The following is a 15,576-nucleotide window of genomic DNA, read 5'->3' as shown; positions in this document are numbered from 1 at the left end:
AGGTTAAGGAAGTCAGTACCTACAAATTACATGCAGGCTTTATAGAATACTGTATAATTCGAAGTTACAGAGCCTGTTTATGAGTAGGTTATGTATATATCAACAGATGGGCCACGCAGCCTCACTACCTAATAGTAAAAACCACTCAAGTACTCGCGTGATCAATAAGCAAATATATCAAGCGGAAAACATTTTAACAACCGTTTTGACCTTAATCAATGCCGAATGAACCAAAAACAACTATTTGGAGTATTTCTTAGATTTCCCATATTAAGGTTCAGTCCTAAATGTTTCAAGGAAAAAATATATATGTATATGTGAATGGTGTGGATTGAGTTTAGAAATTTGGTTATTGACAGGAGTCCATAACCCCCTTTAATTTTTGAAAGATCGGGATTGCATAAAAATTATAAATGTTTAAATTCGATCATAATAATGGTTAGTTTTCGAAACATGTATACGATAGTGCGAAGTGTTTATCACATTATAGAGTGGAAAGATCATCGCACAAGTGGCCCAGTAGCGTTCCTACTTATCTTTGGGAATATAAGTATAAACTTATTTCATGTTGATCATGCTTGAGAGTACAAAGGCGGTACAAAATACTTATCCGCTTCAACGCTGAAAGGCAGTAAATATTTTAGCGTAGAGCGTGAATAAATATTTGCCAGTACTCATAGGCCCCGACCTCTACCCCTGGATCCGCTACTGAGAATGAAAAATTATTGAGTATAATAAGTAAACACGCCATCAGGGTAAACAAGTGGTATTTTTATATGCCCACGACTTCCGCCTTGTAATATTCCGAGGTGATGCTTCGACATTGATCTTGAAGGAGCTCTTCAGTTTTGTGTAGTATTAAGGTTTTTGGTTTTTGCTATTTTTACATTATGAGATGAACGAGATGTATTAAGTTTAGTGTTACTCGCGACTCTATTAGCGCGAAAATAGAGTTCAGATTTGTACGAATATCGCTTAGTTAAAACCAGGTGGCTCTAAAATCGTGTTATTTTATACACAAATTCTTTATACAGAGTAATTTTGATATTACGTTACTAAATTATACCACATACTCGTCTTCTTAAAAATAACACTATACAATAAAATACTCGAACCGTACATCTAAAAAAAAAAGTTTCGAACAATATAACAATATCAATGAAAAGCATTTTAAATTTTACTCATTCTAATGCCACTACTACTACTACTCACAGTGGCAACATTATATCTGTCAGTCAGAAATTGAACTACCAAATGATCAAGACTCAGAAAACTAAAATCGGGTTTTTTGATGAAAATATTTATTATTCATGATTTTTGGCACATGTAAAGACGCACATGCGCATTTATTAAAGCAATGTCAATATTATGACCCTGTATATGTATTATGTAATGTTATGCAAGAATTTCTGAAAATTCATCCATCAAGCAACCATAGCGACGCCCTCGCTACACAGACAGAGTACATAGGGGGACGACTTACACAAAATGACCGGCAGCAATGGATGCATAAAGGAGCAACCCGGGCTTCATGGTGTACGTTGGGAGAGGCCTATGTCCAGAAGAGGACTGACATTGATAATGATGATCCACCAAGAGGATTAAATCTCATCACATAGCTCCCTCTCCTCGCATCGTATTCCTCATTGCTCGTCAGCTATACTCAAAAAATCCATAACAACATAAAAGAGGTTCTATATAATAGTTTTCATATTTTCGGCATTGTAATTACATCTGGCTGAGCAGTAATTGGGTGCACGGAGCGTATCTAACAACACAATTAGTTGTGAAACGCATTAGGATGGCCGCTGACAGGATTCGTATTGCAATATTCAAGCTCTGATTGTTTGACATTGATTTACTCATAAACTATGATAGTCGCTCAGTTTGTATTCCGTATGGACAAAACTTTCTTAGGACGCCACTGGATGGGATATAGTCAATATTAATTACCAATGTCTTCTGCATCCAAGACCTACAGTAGCTAGCATCTTTGAGCATGCCTCTTGCAAAGCTAGCGTTTCTTTTGTAATAATCTCACTATTCAACATTCAAAGGCAATCTCGCAGGGACAATAATGAAGAATTATAACATAATGAGATTAAAACAGTAGGTTGGTCGTTAAGGATGTTTCTATATGTATAATTCATAATTAATTTATTGAAGTAGGTAAATCTACTAATATTTCGGGTATGCCCATTGATTTAATTAGAAGAAATTCAACTGTTCGAGTCTTTAGTACGAAAATCGTAACCGACTTCACACTTTTTGCTTAAATGCTTTTTTTTTTAATTATATAGTATTTGTGGTAGATTTTCATTTATAGATTGGTTATTTAGTAACTATATTTATGGTATATTTGCGTGGTTATTTAGTAACTAAATACTGCAATACCATAACTGTTTTAAACTCAAACACCGTTCCCTAATTTACATTCCTTTCTTTAAGACCAGCAGCGCATCCATGTTCGTCTGGTAACTGTTGTGTGTCTTTACGGTGGTGACCAAAGCTGGTGACGACCTAATAACCGCCATTTTGAATAAACAATTTAAATCGCTTTGTTCCATCTATCTCAAAAATTGACCAATCAGACCAAAGTATTTTTTGATATGGTTACAAGTGACTTATTTTGATTGGATCATTCTCGAAATCGGATTGAGGATTGAGATCGGGATCGTTCATTGAAAACTGCTGTTAGTAATTTGCTGTTACCACTTTTTTTTAATATTCTCTTATTTATATACTACTAGCTTTTGCTCGCAGCTTCGTCCGCGTGTAGAATCTTCCAGAATATTTCTTTTCCGACTTAGTTGATATATATCGTTATATTATGACCAAATTGCACAATTTGTTAATCTGATGTATAACCAATATTACTGTAAAATTTAATCTAAATCCGTCCAGTAGTTTTTTCGTGAGGAACAAACATACATCCATCCTCACAAACTTTCGCATTTACAATATTAATAGGATTCGCAGTTATTTCCACATGAAGCCAATCACGTCATCCATGGCGGCCGTTGTCAATTGGCAAACATTGACAATGTTTGTCTTCATTGACGCAATATGGCCGGACTAGCATCACCGTCTGTCGGCAATCACGTCAACTGCCACCTGCCATATGTCCTTACTATGCATTGTGACATTTGACATTAATTACATGACGTTCGACATCCAAAGTGGTGGCATTATATTTTTTGTTAATAATGTATTTTTAACGATGTTTGATGATTTCTCGAAATTTAATTGATGTTTTTTGTTTGTAGGTCTTTAGTTTTTTTGAAAGAGGATTTTATGGACTTAGTTTTTCCAAGGAATAAACTGATTTAAATCTCTGTTTTATTACGTATAAGCAGAAGTTCCTGAATAAGCGGATATTTGTCCTTACTCTGAGTTATGATCTTTAAGTATGAAATTGTTTATCTATATTATATATAAAAATCAATTGCTGTTCGTTAGTCTATTTGAAACACGAGAATGGCTGGACCGATTTGGCTAATTTGGTTTTGAATTGTTTGTGGAAGTCCGGGGAAGATTTAAACCGTGAGAAACATAAATAATAAATAATGGAAAATACAATTTAATTTTCCAATACAAAATGTTCCTAGCTGTGGAACATTTGATCTCAGAACAAGCATTTGATGTCCCTTGTTGTCATCTGGTTGTCAAATATTTATGGGTGTGTTCAGAAATTCGTCTCTTTCATACTGAGGTTTCATAGCTGTAGTATGAGATCAGATCCCTTTGGTTTATTTTTTGAAATACAAAACATTTCAGAAAAAAAATATTAAAGTGCCAGTAGGTTGTCGAAAGAAGAAAATAAATAAAGAAATTTCAAGACTACAATTAAAATCTATCATCAGTGCGCGAGAACTTTATTTAATGTTATTGTTTTTAAAATGCCACGGATAAGACGACGACGACGCGACGTGCCAAAGAAATGTGCGACGAGCTATCTCACGTGCAAACCGCACTATCGACAAGCGAGAGAGAGATAATAATACTTTATTGGTGGTAGGTCTCTCATATGTGAGCGTCCGCCTGAGTAGGTACCACTTCAATGTCTATTTCTTTCGCCAAGCAGCAGTGTGTAGTCACTGTTGTGTTCCGGTTCGAAGGACATTGTAGCCAGTGTAACAACTGGACATAGTGAGACTTAACATCTCTTGTCTCAGGTTGGCGAGCGCAGTGAAGTACCAAACAATACTTTGTAATTCAAGGTTTTGGATGGTGTTTCTGCTGTTTATGGGCGGTCGTATCGCTTACCATCAGGTCAACGGCAAGCTCGTCTCGTCATTCAAAGCAATAAAATAAAAAATGATAACATTCGTATGGGTACGGCAGAATTGCATTCCACAGTGAATAATAATAATGAACAAATATATGTAGGTGATATGAAGTTCACCGGGTCATCAAGTAATTGCATAAAACTCGGGTCTCAAAACAAACATGTGCATGCAAAGCATTTACATTTGTTGTATTTCCTTCCATAGTCTTTAATTATATTTTTTCACTAGATTCCACTCGCAGCTTCGCCCGCGTGGATTTCGGACTTCAAAAATGGAGCCGGTCGAAAACGTTCGAGAATGTTCGTTTTACGAAGCTACTCGCTAGGTGATTCGCTAGCCTCTAGGTGCCAAGCAAGCCGCCTGCCTGTGCGTTCGCGACCTTATATATATACAAAAATAATCCTTATAGCATGATTCAGTATTCACGCATGATGGCTTATTATTAGCGTATTTCATGTATAACTTTGGTGTTTCTATACCGATTTCTATGATTCTTTTTTATGGAATATTTAACTTTTTTTAATTAGGGGATGACTGAGAGTGTTATAAACGTAAGAGTAGACAAATATAATGAGAAAGCTTCGAACTGCTAAGCTATCGGGAGTTACACGTGTTATTGTGAGTCAACCATAAAAGATAGACATATGCTGTCGTGGGATATTTTTTTACATAATTTTAAGGAGAACATTTCCGTCATACATGATTTCTGTGTAGCTTTAACCATTAAGGTTGCACACGCAACGGAAGCTTAAAAAACGCAGTAACTTCTCCCGTTTTCCCAACATTTCCCTTCACTGCTCTGCTCCTATTAATTGTAGCGTGATGAAAAGTATACTATAACCAGCACAGGAGTATGACAAATAATTGTACCAAGTTTCGTTAAAATCCGTCGAGTAGTTTTTGTTTCTATAACGGTTATACAGACAGACAGACAGACAGACAAAAATTTTACTAATTGCATTTTTGGCATCAGTATCGATCCCTAATCACCCCCTGATAGTTATTTTGGAAATATATTTCATGTACAGAATTGACCTCTCTACAGATTTATTATAAGTATATAGATAGATTACAATGGTATTTATTATTTATTTTTCATCTCAAATTTTGAGTGTCTGTAGACCTTTGCTTTGAATATTAATTGTTATTTACCAAGTGTTAGAAGTAAACTAAGTCGGATTTGACGACGATCCAACCGTTTCGAGTGTTAAAGTACAGTAACTAACTGATCGTCTTTCGAACCATAATCATTTTGATATATTTTTGTTGTATTCAAAGTCGTCTAAGAAGAGTGGCAACTGTATTTATTTCTGGAGCTGGAAAATAATGTTAATTATTCAGATTGTCAGGGACAATGTTTATTTTACAAACTGCATCTGATGGTAGAGCACAGTCCGAGCATAATGCGATTAATAAGGCTTATTACGTGTGTTCATGGTAGACAAAAGATTGTCTTTATGTGCACCGGCTTTTTTTCGAATGAGATTCATGAAAACCTCTGCTCCCTGAGAGAGTGTTTTTTACCATGAATTTTAGTATCATATTTTTTTGGTATAAATTTAGTCAAAGGCACAAGCATGTTACCTTATGGTTAATAGTCAAGACATAGTTAAAGTATATCAACATTACCAAAGGAATTAACAATTGAGGGTACATTTCCAATCAATTTATCTGTTTAGCAATGGGTATGATTCATTCTGCCTCAAAATTTTCATTACTACTGCCACACCCATCAGACATCGGGCGACATATTTCTTCATTTAATTTCATAACCGATTGGTACGCTCGTAAACCTGTGTTATTATAGAAATTAAATTCCGCCGGCTTCCATATTTCGTCACTCGCAGTCGGTGAAGCGTGGTGCGGATATGTGCATGCTCCTTGGAGTCTGCTCATGGCTGTTTGTGTTTCCTTTGCCTTTAATTTTATAAATGTGTTTGCTGAAATCTCGAGCGTTGTGCAAACGTGTTTGCAGGTTTTGTCAATAGGTTTGAAGTGGCTTATGCCACATAGGGATTTATTAACATATGAATTCCTCGGGCAAATGCCTTCACTGTTTTCTCCAGGGTTTTGAATCAGAAACAATCATAAATTTTGTTTCAAAATGTATAGAGTATAAATTATGAGGTTTAACATTTGTCGTAGGATAAAAAGCGCAGTAGAATTCTGCACTTTTGTAAGTTAAATTTATTGTTCGCATCCCGCACTGTTTTTGGATATTGGTGCCATTTAACATCTTGTAAACGGCTTTTCTATATTAATTTGATTGTATAATTATATAAGAACCTTGGAGGAACTCTACTTCGACGATATCGTAGTCTCTATTACCTTCGGAATATTACTAACCCTGGTTCCAACCTCCGTGTCAGTAGACCATGGTATGCTAACCGTTGCCTTTACTAATAAGATGCTCAGGTATTGCGTGATATTGATTATCGACAGTAATTGCCTATGTTTAAGCGCACGACATCTATCCCTACAGTACATTTGTATAAAATTTATGATGAAGAGATTTAGTTCAAGCTAGAATCAAACTATACCCTTTTTGTGACCGACGCGCCAAAAAATAATGCGTGATATAAAATTATAATAAATAAAAACAAATGTTGATACATCACAAAAGCTTTTGGTGTACAAAAAAGTTTTAAATAAATAAATAATGAATAAAAGCTACTACGTATAAATGAAAATGTTTGTAATTTTAAAATAAAAGAATTTACTAAGCTCTATGGCTATTAAGAAGAGTATTATATTTTTTGTGTCTGGGCTACCTTCTAACGGTCAAAACAATTTTGACGAGACTCGCAGGCAGGTAGAGCGATATTCAGAGACAAATATAAACAAAAATTTACCCCAGAACAGGATTTTGACTGTGCCATAGGCGCGAGAAAAATATACTTTACAATATGATATTACAAGCTCAATATGACTACCTTTAAAACGATTGAGTAACTATTGCTTTTATTTTGCAATTACCTCCTTGTTCCGTTAAATATTAAGTACTTACTGTTTTTACATCCGTTTATTTTGATATTACAAGATTTATTGATGTGAGAACGATTAACTGTTATGTGTTGTTTTGTCTACAATGTCTGTAAACACTAACATACATACTTGGACAAAAGATGGAACCTTGCGTGTGGCGAACTGCGCCATCTTGGATAATTATTTTATTCCGAGGCTCTGTATCTTAGTCTTTTATCTAAATCGCCGTCACTGGAAATAGTACGACCCTTTATATTTGTAAAGGCATTTTTTCATTAGAAACTTACCCTCTTATTCATAGACGTTTTTTATATAAGGACGGAGAATTGCTATGATGACAAGTCTGTTTCTCAGTGCTGACGACATGGCAGCTTTCGCAGTGCGTAGACATAGGGCCGTTGTGATTGGCTAATATTAAGATACAACTTGAATCTAGTTGGCTGTGAGATAAACAAAGCTGAACAAACAGCAAGCTATCAGATAAACAAAGCTGAGAATCAGACTAGTTATCGCAGCCATGCTCCGTCCATAGATAAAAAACGTCAATGAATAAGGGAGTAAATCTGTCCAGATTTTGTATTGTAATTTTCTCCTTGTTTTTTTCTTTTTTTTTTATTGCCTTAGTTGGCAAATGAGCAAACGTTCCGCCTGATGGTAAGCAGCATTCGCCGACCATGGACTTTGCAATGCCAGATGCACAGCCAAGCCGTTGCCTGTAATGATCTCTTCTCCGAATGCTTTGTGAATTAATGCTTTTTACAAAATTAACATCACGTGGGTCCCTACTATGAGAATTTTATGCTGGAGTGTTATCGTATCAAATCCAACAAGACTGTGTACTACGTATTAATATTTTGTAAGTAAATCGTGAGCCTCTATTTCGTAAACCCAATAAACCGACAGTGATACGCGATGCGAATATCAACGGGTATACCTGCGCGTACTGCTAATACCCGTACGTGTACCACACAGTACCTCGCGTTACGAAATCGAGTTTCGACTTCTTTGTTCAATGGTTCATCTTTTACATGGTTTTATTAGAATTGTCTATTATTGGTTGGGGTTTTTATCCGATTACTTAGATATAAGATATTACTGACAAACAATGGGGAGTTATTTTTGGTAATAATTTTGCTAATGAGTATTTCTAAAAATTAATGTACGCAAAAAAATTTTTTTAACGAACTATTGTCACGAAGTTTTTTGTCTCATCTGACATTTTTTTGTTGATTTTACAACATTCGTTCTGTCAAATAATATACGGAAATAATGTGTTAAGAAAAACAAAAAAAAAAACAAAAAGAAAATTGCAATAATGTTTATTAAAAACTGTTTCCTTACGTACATTTATTTTGAGACATATTTTAATATTATTGAGGCCGTAGACAAGGTGCTTATCTAAAATAAAAAAAAAATGAGAACATAACATCCTAGCGATAGATATATCGCTAATTTATTTGTTTTACTTTACCTTTAGCGATTATAGAATGGCCTTTCATCTCCTGCCCGTACTCGGTTCTGTTTAAGACTCCCACATTCGACAATAATACTTATAAATTATTGCCCCACGTGGTTGAACTTACGATATCACCGATTTCATATCAGTCACTAGACTAACGACTCAAGTCACGTTTCAATAGAAATATGCATATCAGGTTTTTTGAAGGTCCGCGCGCGAGGAATTCCCACATTCCAGCCGTAATTATCTTATTTGACAATTAAATTACGTTATAACTATAATAATAATGATGTTTAATTTACTTTAGTTAAAAATAAGAACATAATTCAAATGTAAATGTTGAAAACCATCATCAAATTATTAAAGATAATTTTCTATAAAAAATTGCATTTGGATACCTACATAATATGCAGACTGAAGCTCGTTGCCACATCATTGAGTTTAAGTAGTTCTTGTTGATCTTTCTGTTAAATAGATTAAACTTATTTAAAAAAGAACCATTTAAAAAAACGAATCCGAAAGTGTGTCCTTTCGCTAGTGATTCTTACACGCAAATTAATCTAAATGATTTGCATACAAATACTTTACAAGCCATTTTTACTAACATTAGCTTTTTATCTCGGTTAGTATGTTTTTAGACAATATAATATAGCGTCTGTATGACGCCGTAGACCACAAGGAAACGGAAAATAAACAAATATCTAGCCTATTCAATACCATGTTCATAGATTTAATCAAGATTTATTTAAAGAGAAGGTATTCTAGGCATCTATTTCGTTTCCTTCCCTAGATGTTAGGTTTCCTCAAACCATTATGGTGAACAACACACACCTCAGACCTTGATCATTCACCAGTACCTGACCAGAATCTTAATGGCATTAGTATTCCAGAGGTTTGCAAGCTGTCGACGGTTTTTATAGCTTGGCAAAGTGGCTCGCTTGCGACTATGAAACATAATTTGGATCTTATTCTGACGTGGGGGCATTAGGAGCGTTTTCTGGTATTGATCAGGGCTTCGGGAAACCTTGCTGATGCGTGTGAGGTATATTTCTACCTATAGCGAATATTCATTTAGTTAGAAAAGTGTCTAAACAAATTTCAAACCGCCATTAAACTTTTGTGTTCTTATGAATCACTAAAATAATCCATAAAGGGTTTAATTTAATTTACATAAAGAAAAAAGATATTTGTATAAAAGTAAAAGCGTAGAAACGTATTGAATTTTTAATTTTGTGAACTACTTTTGTGGCTGACTTTGCATAAATTGTAAATATATATCCACTCACATATGTTCAATTATATTCTATTAAAATTAATAATATTATTAGCTAGTAAATAATTAATACTTATAGCAGAGCACCCGCCTAAAATTTATTAAAATTAGTATCCACATTTCTTTTTGGCTCCTCTTTCGGAAAATGTCGCCATTCCCCACTGTTTTCCATTGTCATTGTAACCATTTATTTCTCTACACACACATAAATACAACAAAAAAAAAGTATAAAAAGAAAAAAAAACACACACACAGTTAACAATACCAAGCACACAACGGATTCCTTGCGTGATGTGTGGTAGAAGGGATACCAGCTCAGTATACGCTGTAAAACAGCACTGATTTTCAGTTGAAACCCCACTATTATCATAGCACAACAAATCTTTTTTGACGGGCGGTCAGCTACAGCATACAAAATTGTCTTCAGATTAAACTGTTATTATTGATCTGATCAAAAGATTTGTTAGAAAAGTAGGTGCTCTTTGGTAACATATCATTTTGTTCTTCCCTGAATATACTTATTTTGCAGTCAATTTGCTGGGTCTGCAACATTTTTTTTATAAAATAATTTTGATAAAGTATCTTGATCTTGTTATTTGCTTTGATGATATAGATTTAATTGTAATTGTAGTTTTACGTAGGTGTTTTCCTGTATCGTAATTATAGTAATTATACATGACCTAGCCTTCCACTAGCACATATTTCTAGGATTTATAGCTACCATAATATTTTAATCGCTTCAGATGTGTTATTACCTTGTTTACAGGTTTAAATTAGAGCTAATATTAACTAGAAGTTTATTAAAAAATATATACAATACAATTTGTACCTTATTTAAATGAACGCGAATGAATAATTACATTTGTGTGCTATTTGATTTGTCACGGCAATAGGTTTTAATTGTTACATTATTATTACTCATTTTATATTACACTAGCTGCGCCCGCGATTTCGCCCGCGTAGAAATAGCTGTCACAAAGTTTTTCCGCATAAATCCCGGATCCATGAGACTTTTTACAACTACGTGACCTATTTACTAGTAATCGTTATATTTCAATCAAATTAAGTATATAATACCGTAATGAACTATTAATCTAAATCTTCGTCAAGAATTGTACTATCTTTTAGTAAAAACCGTACAAAAATCCGTTCAGTAGATTTTGAGAAAATCGATCACATACAGACAACTTTTGGGGACTTTGTTTTATAATATGAGATTATTATTAGCATTACAAAATTATTAGCTCGGAGAAGTATGGGTGTTAATTGCAGACATAATATAACAGTCGTCAGTCGGTTAAATGATGACTTCTTCTATATAATTCCCAATAGGTATATTTTACTGATTACATTGCAATTTGCGTCTTACCGTTACATATTTTATGACTGGAATTTATTTAATGCACAATCTAAACTATCTTAGTTATTTAACTACAAACTAATATTATTTTTTAGTTTTATACATCGATGACTGTTTGTAATTGTATTTAATTATCGTAAAATGGAAAAATACCTTAATTGCAAATATAAGAGGTTGGCCATTGTCAACTCGCAACTGATGCAATAGTGGTTATAATTTATTCAAAGCGTCATACATTGGACTTTGGACTCGGTACGTCTAAAGTATACGAGTCCGTCTGTGTAGGAATTTAAATTTTGTTTATTTTTACTGTCTTCTTCTGTTTAAGTCTGTCATTAATTGTCAATTACAATACTATGAAACATTATGTAACCCAAGATTTTGATACTACTTCTTACGTAGGCGCGGTTATCACCAGGCAAACGGATGAGTTATTTGCTTATTTAAATACTTACAAATACACGAATAATAACGTCACAAACTTATGTTAATTTGCATTCACTAAAGTTCCTGCAGTAAATGTTATAGCAAAAACATTCGCATGTCTTTCGAACTACAAATATATTAGGCGCTGTTTGTAGAGCCAACTTTGCAAATGAGTTGCGGATTACGATTTACCCAGTTTAGTCTACATCGTGAAATGATTTTCTGGACTGTTCTACTGTTAAGAAAGCCATGAGATGCGATTTGATCGAAAAAAAATCTGAAGGTTAAGCGATCTTCGCCTAAATCTACCTTTTATTAAAAGCTTGTGTTACATATACTATACGTGTAATATTGTGGCACTTTTTTTAAATAACTGGTAATTCAAATACTATTGGCCCATGACCCGTGACCCATCTCAAACCTGATACTTTGTGAAAAAAAAATGTATATAGTTAGTGTTACGAGTATGACACAGGTAATGAATAACCACACCTACACACGTGATTCTTTTCAAACAGATCTACGCTTTTTGGATTGTTTGGTAGGGCCACTGACCACAAAACCGGTCCACTGGTATTCGACGCAGCGCCCCAAAATTTATAGTATTTTGGAAATCTGTAATTACGTCATTATTTTGGACACTATCTTAGTTGATGTGTCTTTCAAGTTGTTGTGTGTTAATGTATGTATTAGCCTCTGTGGTACAGTAGGAGAAGAGTTTTATATAAAAAGGGAGGTTGCGGGTACGTTTTGCAATTATTTAGTTAGAGTTTCAGTCTATTTAATTTGATACGTATCAAAGTCGCTGTAATATTATTTTGGCAGTTTAGATATCGCGTTGTATTTTTTATCATTATATATCTAGATATCAAAATCAAAGTACAAAGAATTTATCGGTCCTTACTCTATTTTTTTTTCTCTTTATTAGGTCCACAAAACTTGGACAAAACAAAAATTTATAAAATTACTTGGAATTTGAAAAACATAAGGGCTCTTTTTGCATCTTCGAGATATAATATAGGATGCTAATTATTCATAGAGGCGATAGGGTCTATATTCTCCTAAACAATTATATTCTACGGCTTTTAGTAACGCAACAAACTCATTAAAGTAAAATTTCTAATCACTTTACTGGTGGAAGGTCACTCATATGTGTGAGTCCGCCTGGGTAGGTACCACCGCAATGTCTATTTCTGCCGCCAAGAAGCAGTGTGTAGTCACTGTTGTGTTGCAGTTTGAAGGACATTGTAGCAAGTGTAACTACTGGATATAATGGGACTCAACATCTAACGTCTCAGGATAGCGAGCGCAGTGAAATACTAAACAATATTTTGTAATTCAATGTGTGGATGGTGTTTCTACTGTTTTTGGGCGATCGTATCACTTACCATCAGGCGAACGGCAAGCTCGTCTCGTCATTCAAAGCAATAACAAACAAAAACATATTGCAATGAGTTTTCTTACGTAGCCAAATTCAAAACAATAAATAAAAAAAAACTTACTTGTTTTTAATTTTGGCCTAGACCCCTTTTGTATCTGTAAGAATTTTTTTTGTTTTGAATCTGCGGGTTTTTACCATGAATATAAAATGAATTTTTGATGTCACATATATTTTTCCTTGTTTGCAGACGAAATGGCGAATCCAACGGAGCTAAAATCAGATAGAGTGAGGCAGATGTTCAGTTGGACCACCGGGTAAGCTTTGATTATGAGACATATATTTGTTGGAAAATATTTGACTTTAGGATTTTAGAGTGTTTTAATTAGGTAACTTATAGTGAACAAACAGTTTTCTTTGTATTCGTACATACATCAATAATGATTTCAATTCTATTTATATGGCATAATCGTAAGTTTAAGGCTGATCTTGAGATTGGCCGCTGTGGCCGAAATTCGGCTGGGAGGGATTCATTCGTAAGTTATATTTTTAAAATACGACTTCGTTAATGTTAATGTCCTAAACATAGTTTATTTATATTATTTTTTATTTATTTCATTGAAATAACGTTGTTACAACAAAATATAATTTAACAGGGCATATAAGAAATATTGGCTAATGTATCAACTACAACATATTCCACATATTACGCAAAGAATATTACTTTTATACATATTATATCTATATCTATGTTTAAATCGTATTTAGTACAATTATATTGTGTAATTAATAATTATCACAAAGAAAACATGGAAATTACTAGTTAAGAAATTAGACCATTTATATTAGACATACGTAATTGATGACTAAATTTATTTATAAAATTGAAACAGGCTATTGAAATACATTATAAAGATTGTCCGGTGCTAAAAGCTAAGTATATCTCATTCCTTTGATGATGCAGACGTCATTATGTCTACGCCAAAAATAATTATCCGATTTCGCATCCATCATTGTAATCAAGTATATTATTTTAATGTTATAATTATTGGTTTCCTTGTCTGCGATGATAATAATTGCAGTTTTTCGTCTCATTTGCGTGTCAGGGCGACGTAAAGGTTATGCCTATATACGGACAATAACGATTGCTTTTCCGTTTTTGAGTTTATTTCATGTGTGTAACGTCTTTTTAAAGCAATAAAATGTACAATTGTATACTATTAATGTAACTTATTATTTTGAATAACTATTGAATAATCCTAGAACAGTAGCTACATAAAAATAAAAATATATATAAAGTACAATATGCTAATAGGCGCAGTCCTGGATTTGTAAATAGGCCGTATAGGCCGCAGCCTATGGTTGGCAGCCTCTTAGGAACGGCAAATTTCAGAGGACACTCACTCGATTTAATTAATCATTCGTTTATTTAACTTTAGTGCCTTCCATAAAGAAATGGAAAATTATTAAGTATTTTAGAAACCTACATACATACATAAACCTACCTACATGGGGCGGCGGATATAAAGTGGCCTACACTCATAGAAAATATAAATCCGGCACTGAATAGGCGTCCATCAGCCCGAGGCATTAGGCGTTGTCTCATGATAGCTTATCAACAGAAATAGATGTAACTGTATCCACTCAGTCTCTCGTGTACGATGGATCTAGTAGAAGCTGAATTGGTTGAAGGACTTACGAAGATCCCCATTTACTGTCAAATTATATCATTTATGTATGGGTAGTTTGCGTATGCAGTTTGCTGTGTTTTATGGATAATTATAATAATCTCTTTTTAATGATCGCTGAATACAAAAACAAGAAATGCAAAAAAAGACAAATTTTGGCTTCTCATTTTAGAATATGTAGGCTGCTATGAGTAATTTGGTTGCGTAACTTAAGAGAACAATAACTGTAATTAACCTAATAGGAATATTCAAAATCAGAACTAAGAAAAAAATATTTAGAAAAACGAACCACTTGTAATGGATAATATTGTATGTCAAATTGCTATTTATAAAGTTGATACAGGTATGACCAAGAAACGCAAATATTCGCTTTGATTACGCTGTTTGTGGTTTCGGCGTTTAACTAGTCCAAGTTAGCTATTGGTCTCAACATGTGTATTTAAATGCACGTCTGCTTCCCACGTAATACGAGGCTTAGTTGATTTTATTTTAACAACAGATAGTACACATCACATAATTTCCTCTCAATGATGCAACTATTATGAGATGCTGACCTGCCGGCTGACGCAAGACACACTTTCGCACGAAGCGGAGAGGTCGCCGCGCGGGCCCAATAACCTAAATGTGGAATTTGCTTCACGCGATAATCAACCTTATGGCTTTCACTTTCATCATTTAGGCCTTTCTCTAGTTTTTATATCTGCAACATTGCCATCTA

The 15,576-nt window shown here is 34.0% G+C and overlaps 1 protein-coding gene across 2 annotated transcripts in view; it reads left to right on the top strand.

Moving 5' to 3' along the window:
* Positions 1 to 15,576, top strand: part of LOC115448437 (ABC transporter G family member 20) — a 106,260-nt gene that overhangs the window by 9,872 nt on the left and 80,812 nt on the right. For both annotated transcript variants that reach the window (XM_037440021.1, XM_037440020.1), the window contains exon 2: positions 13,421 to 13,487. In XM_037440021.1, the coding sequence (XP_037295918.1) occupies positions 13,426 to 13,487 (62 nt within the window). In that variant the 5' untranslated portion in view covers positions 13,421 to 13,425. The remainder of the gene's footprint in view (positions 1 to 13,420; positions 13,488 to 15,576) is intronic.

Source organism: Manduca sexta, chromosome 18 (genome assembly GCF_014839805.1).
Source record: "Manduca sexta isolate Smith_Timp_Sample1 chromosome 18, JHU_Msex_v1.0, whole genome shotgun sequence".
NCBI lineage: Eukaryota > Metazoa > Arthropoda > Insecta > Lepidoptera > Sphingidae > Manduca > Manduca sexta.
Note: the sequence above shows the minus strand (reverse complement) of the source record. Positions and strands in the feature narration are given on the sequence as shown.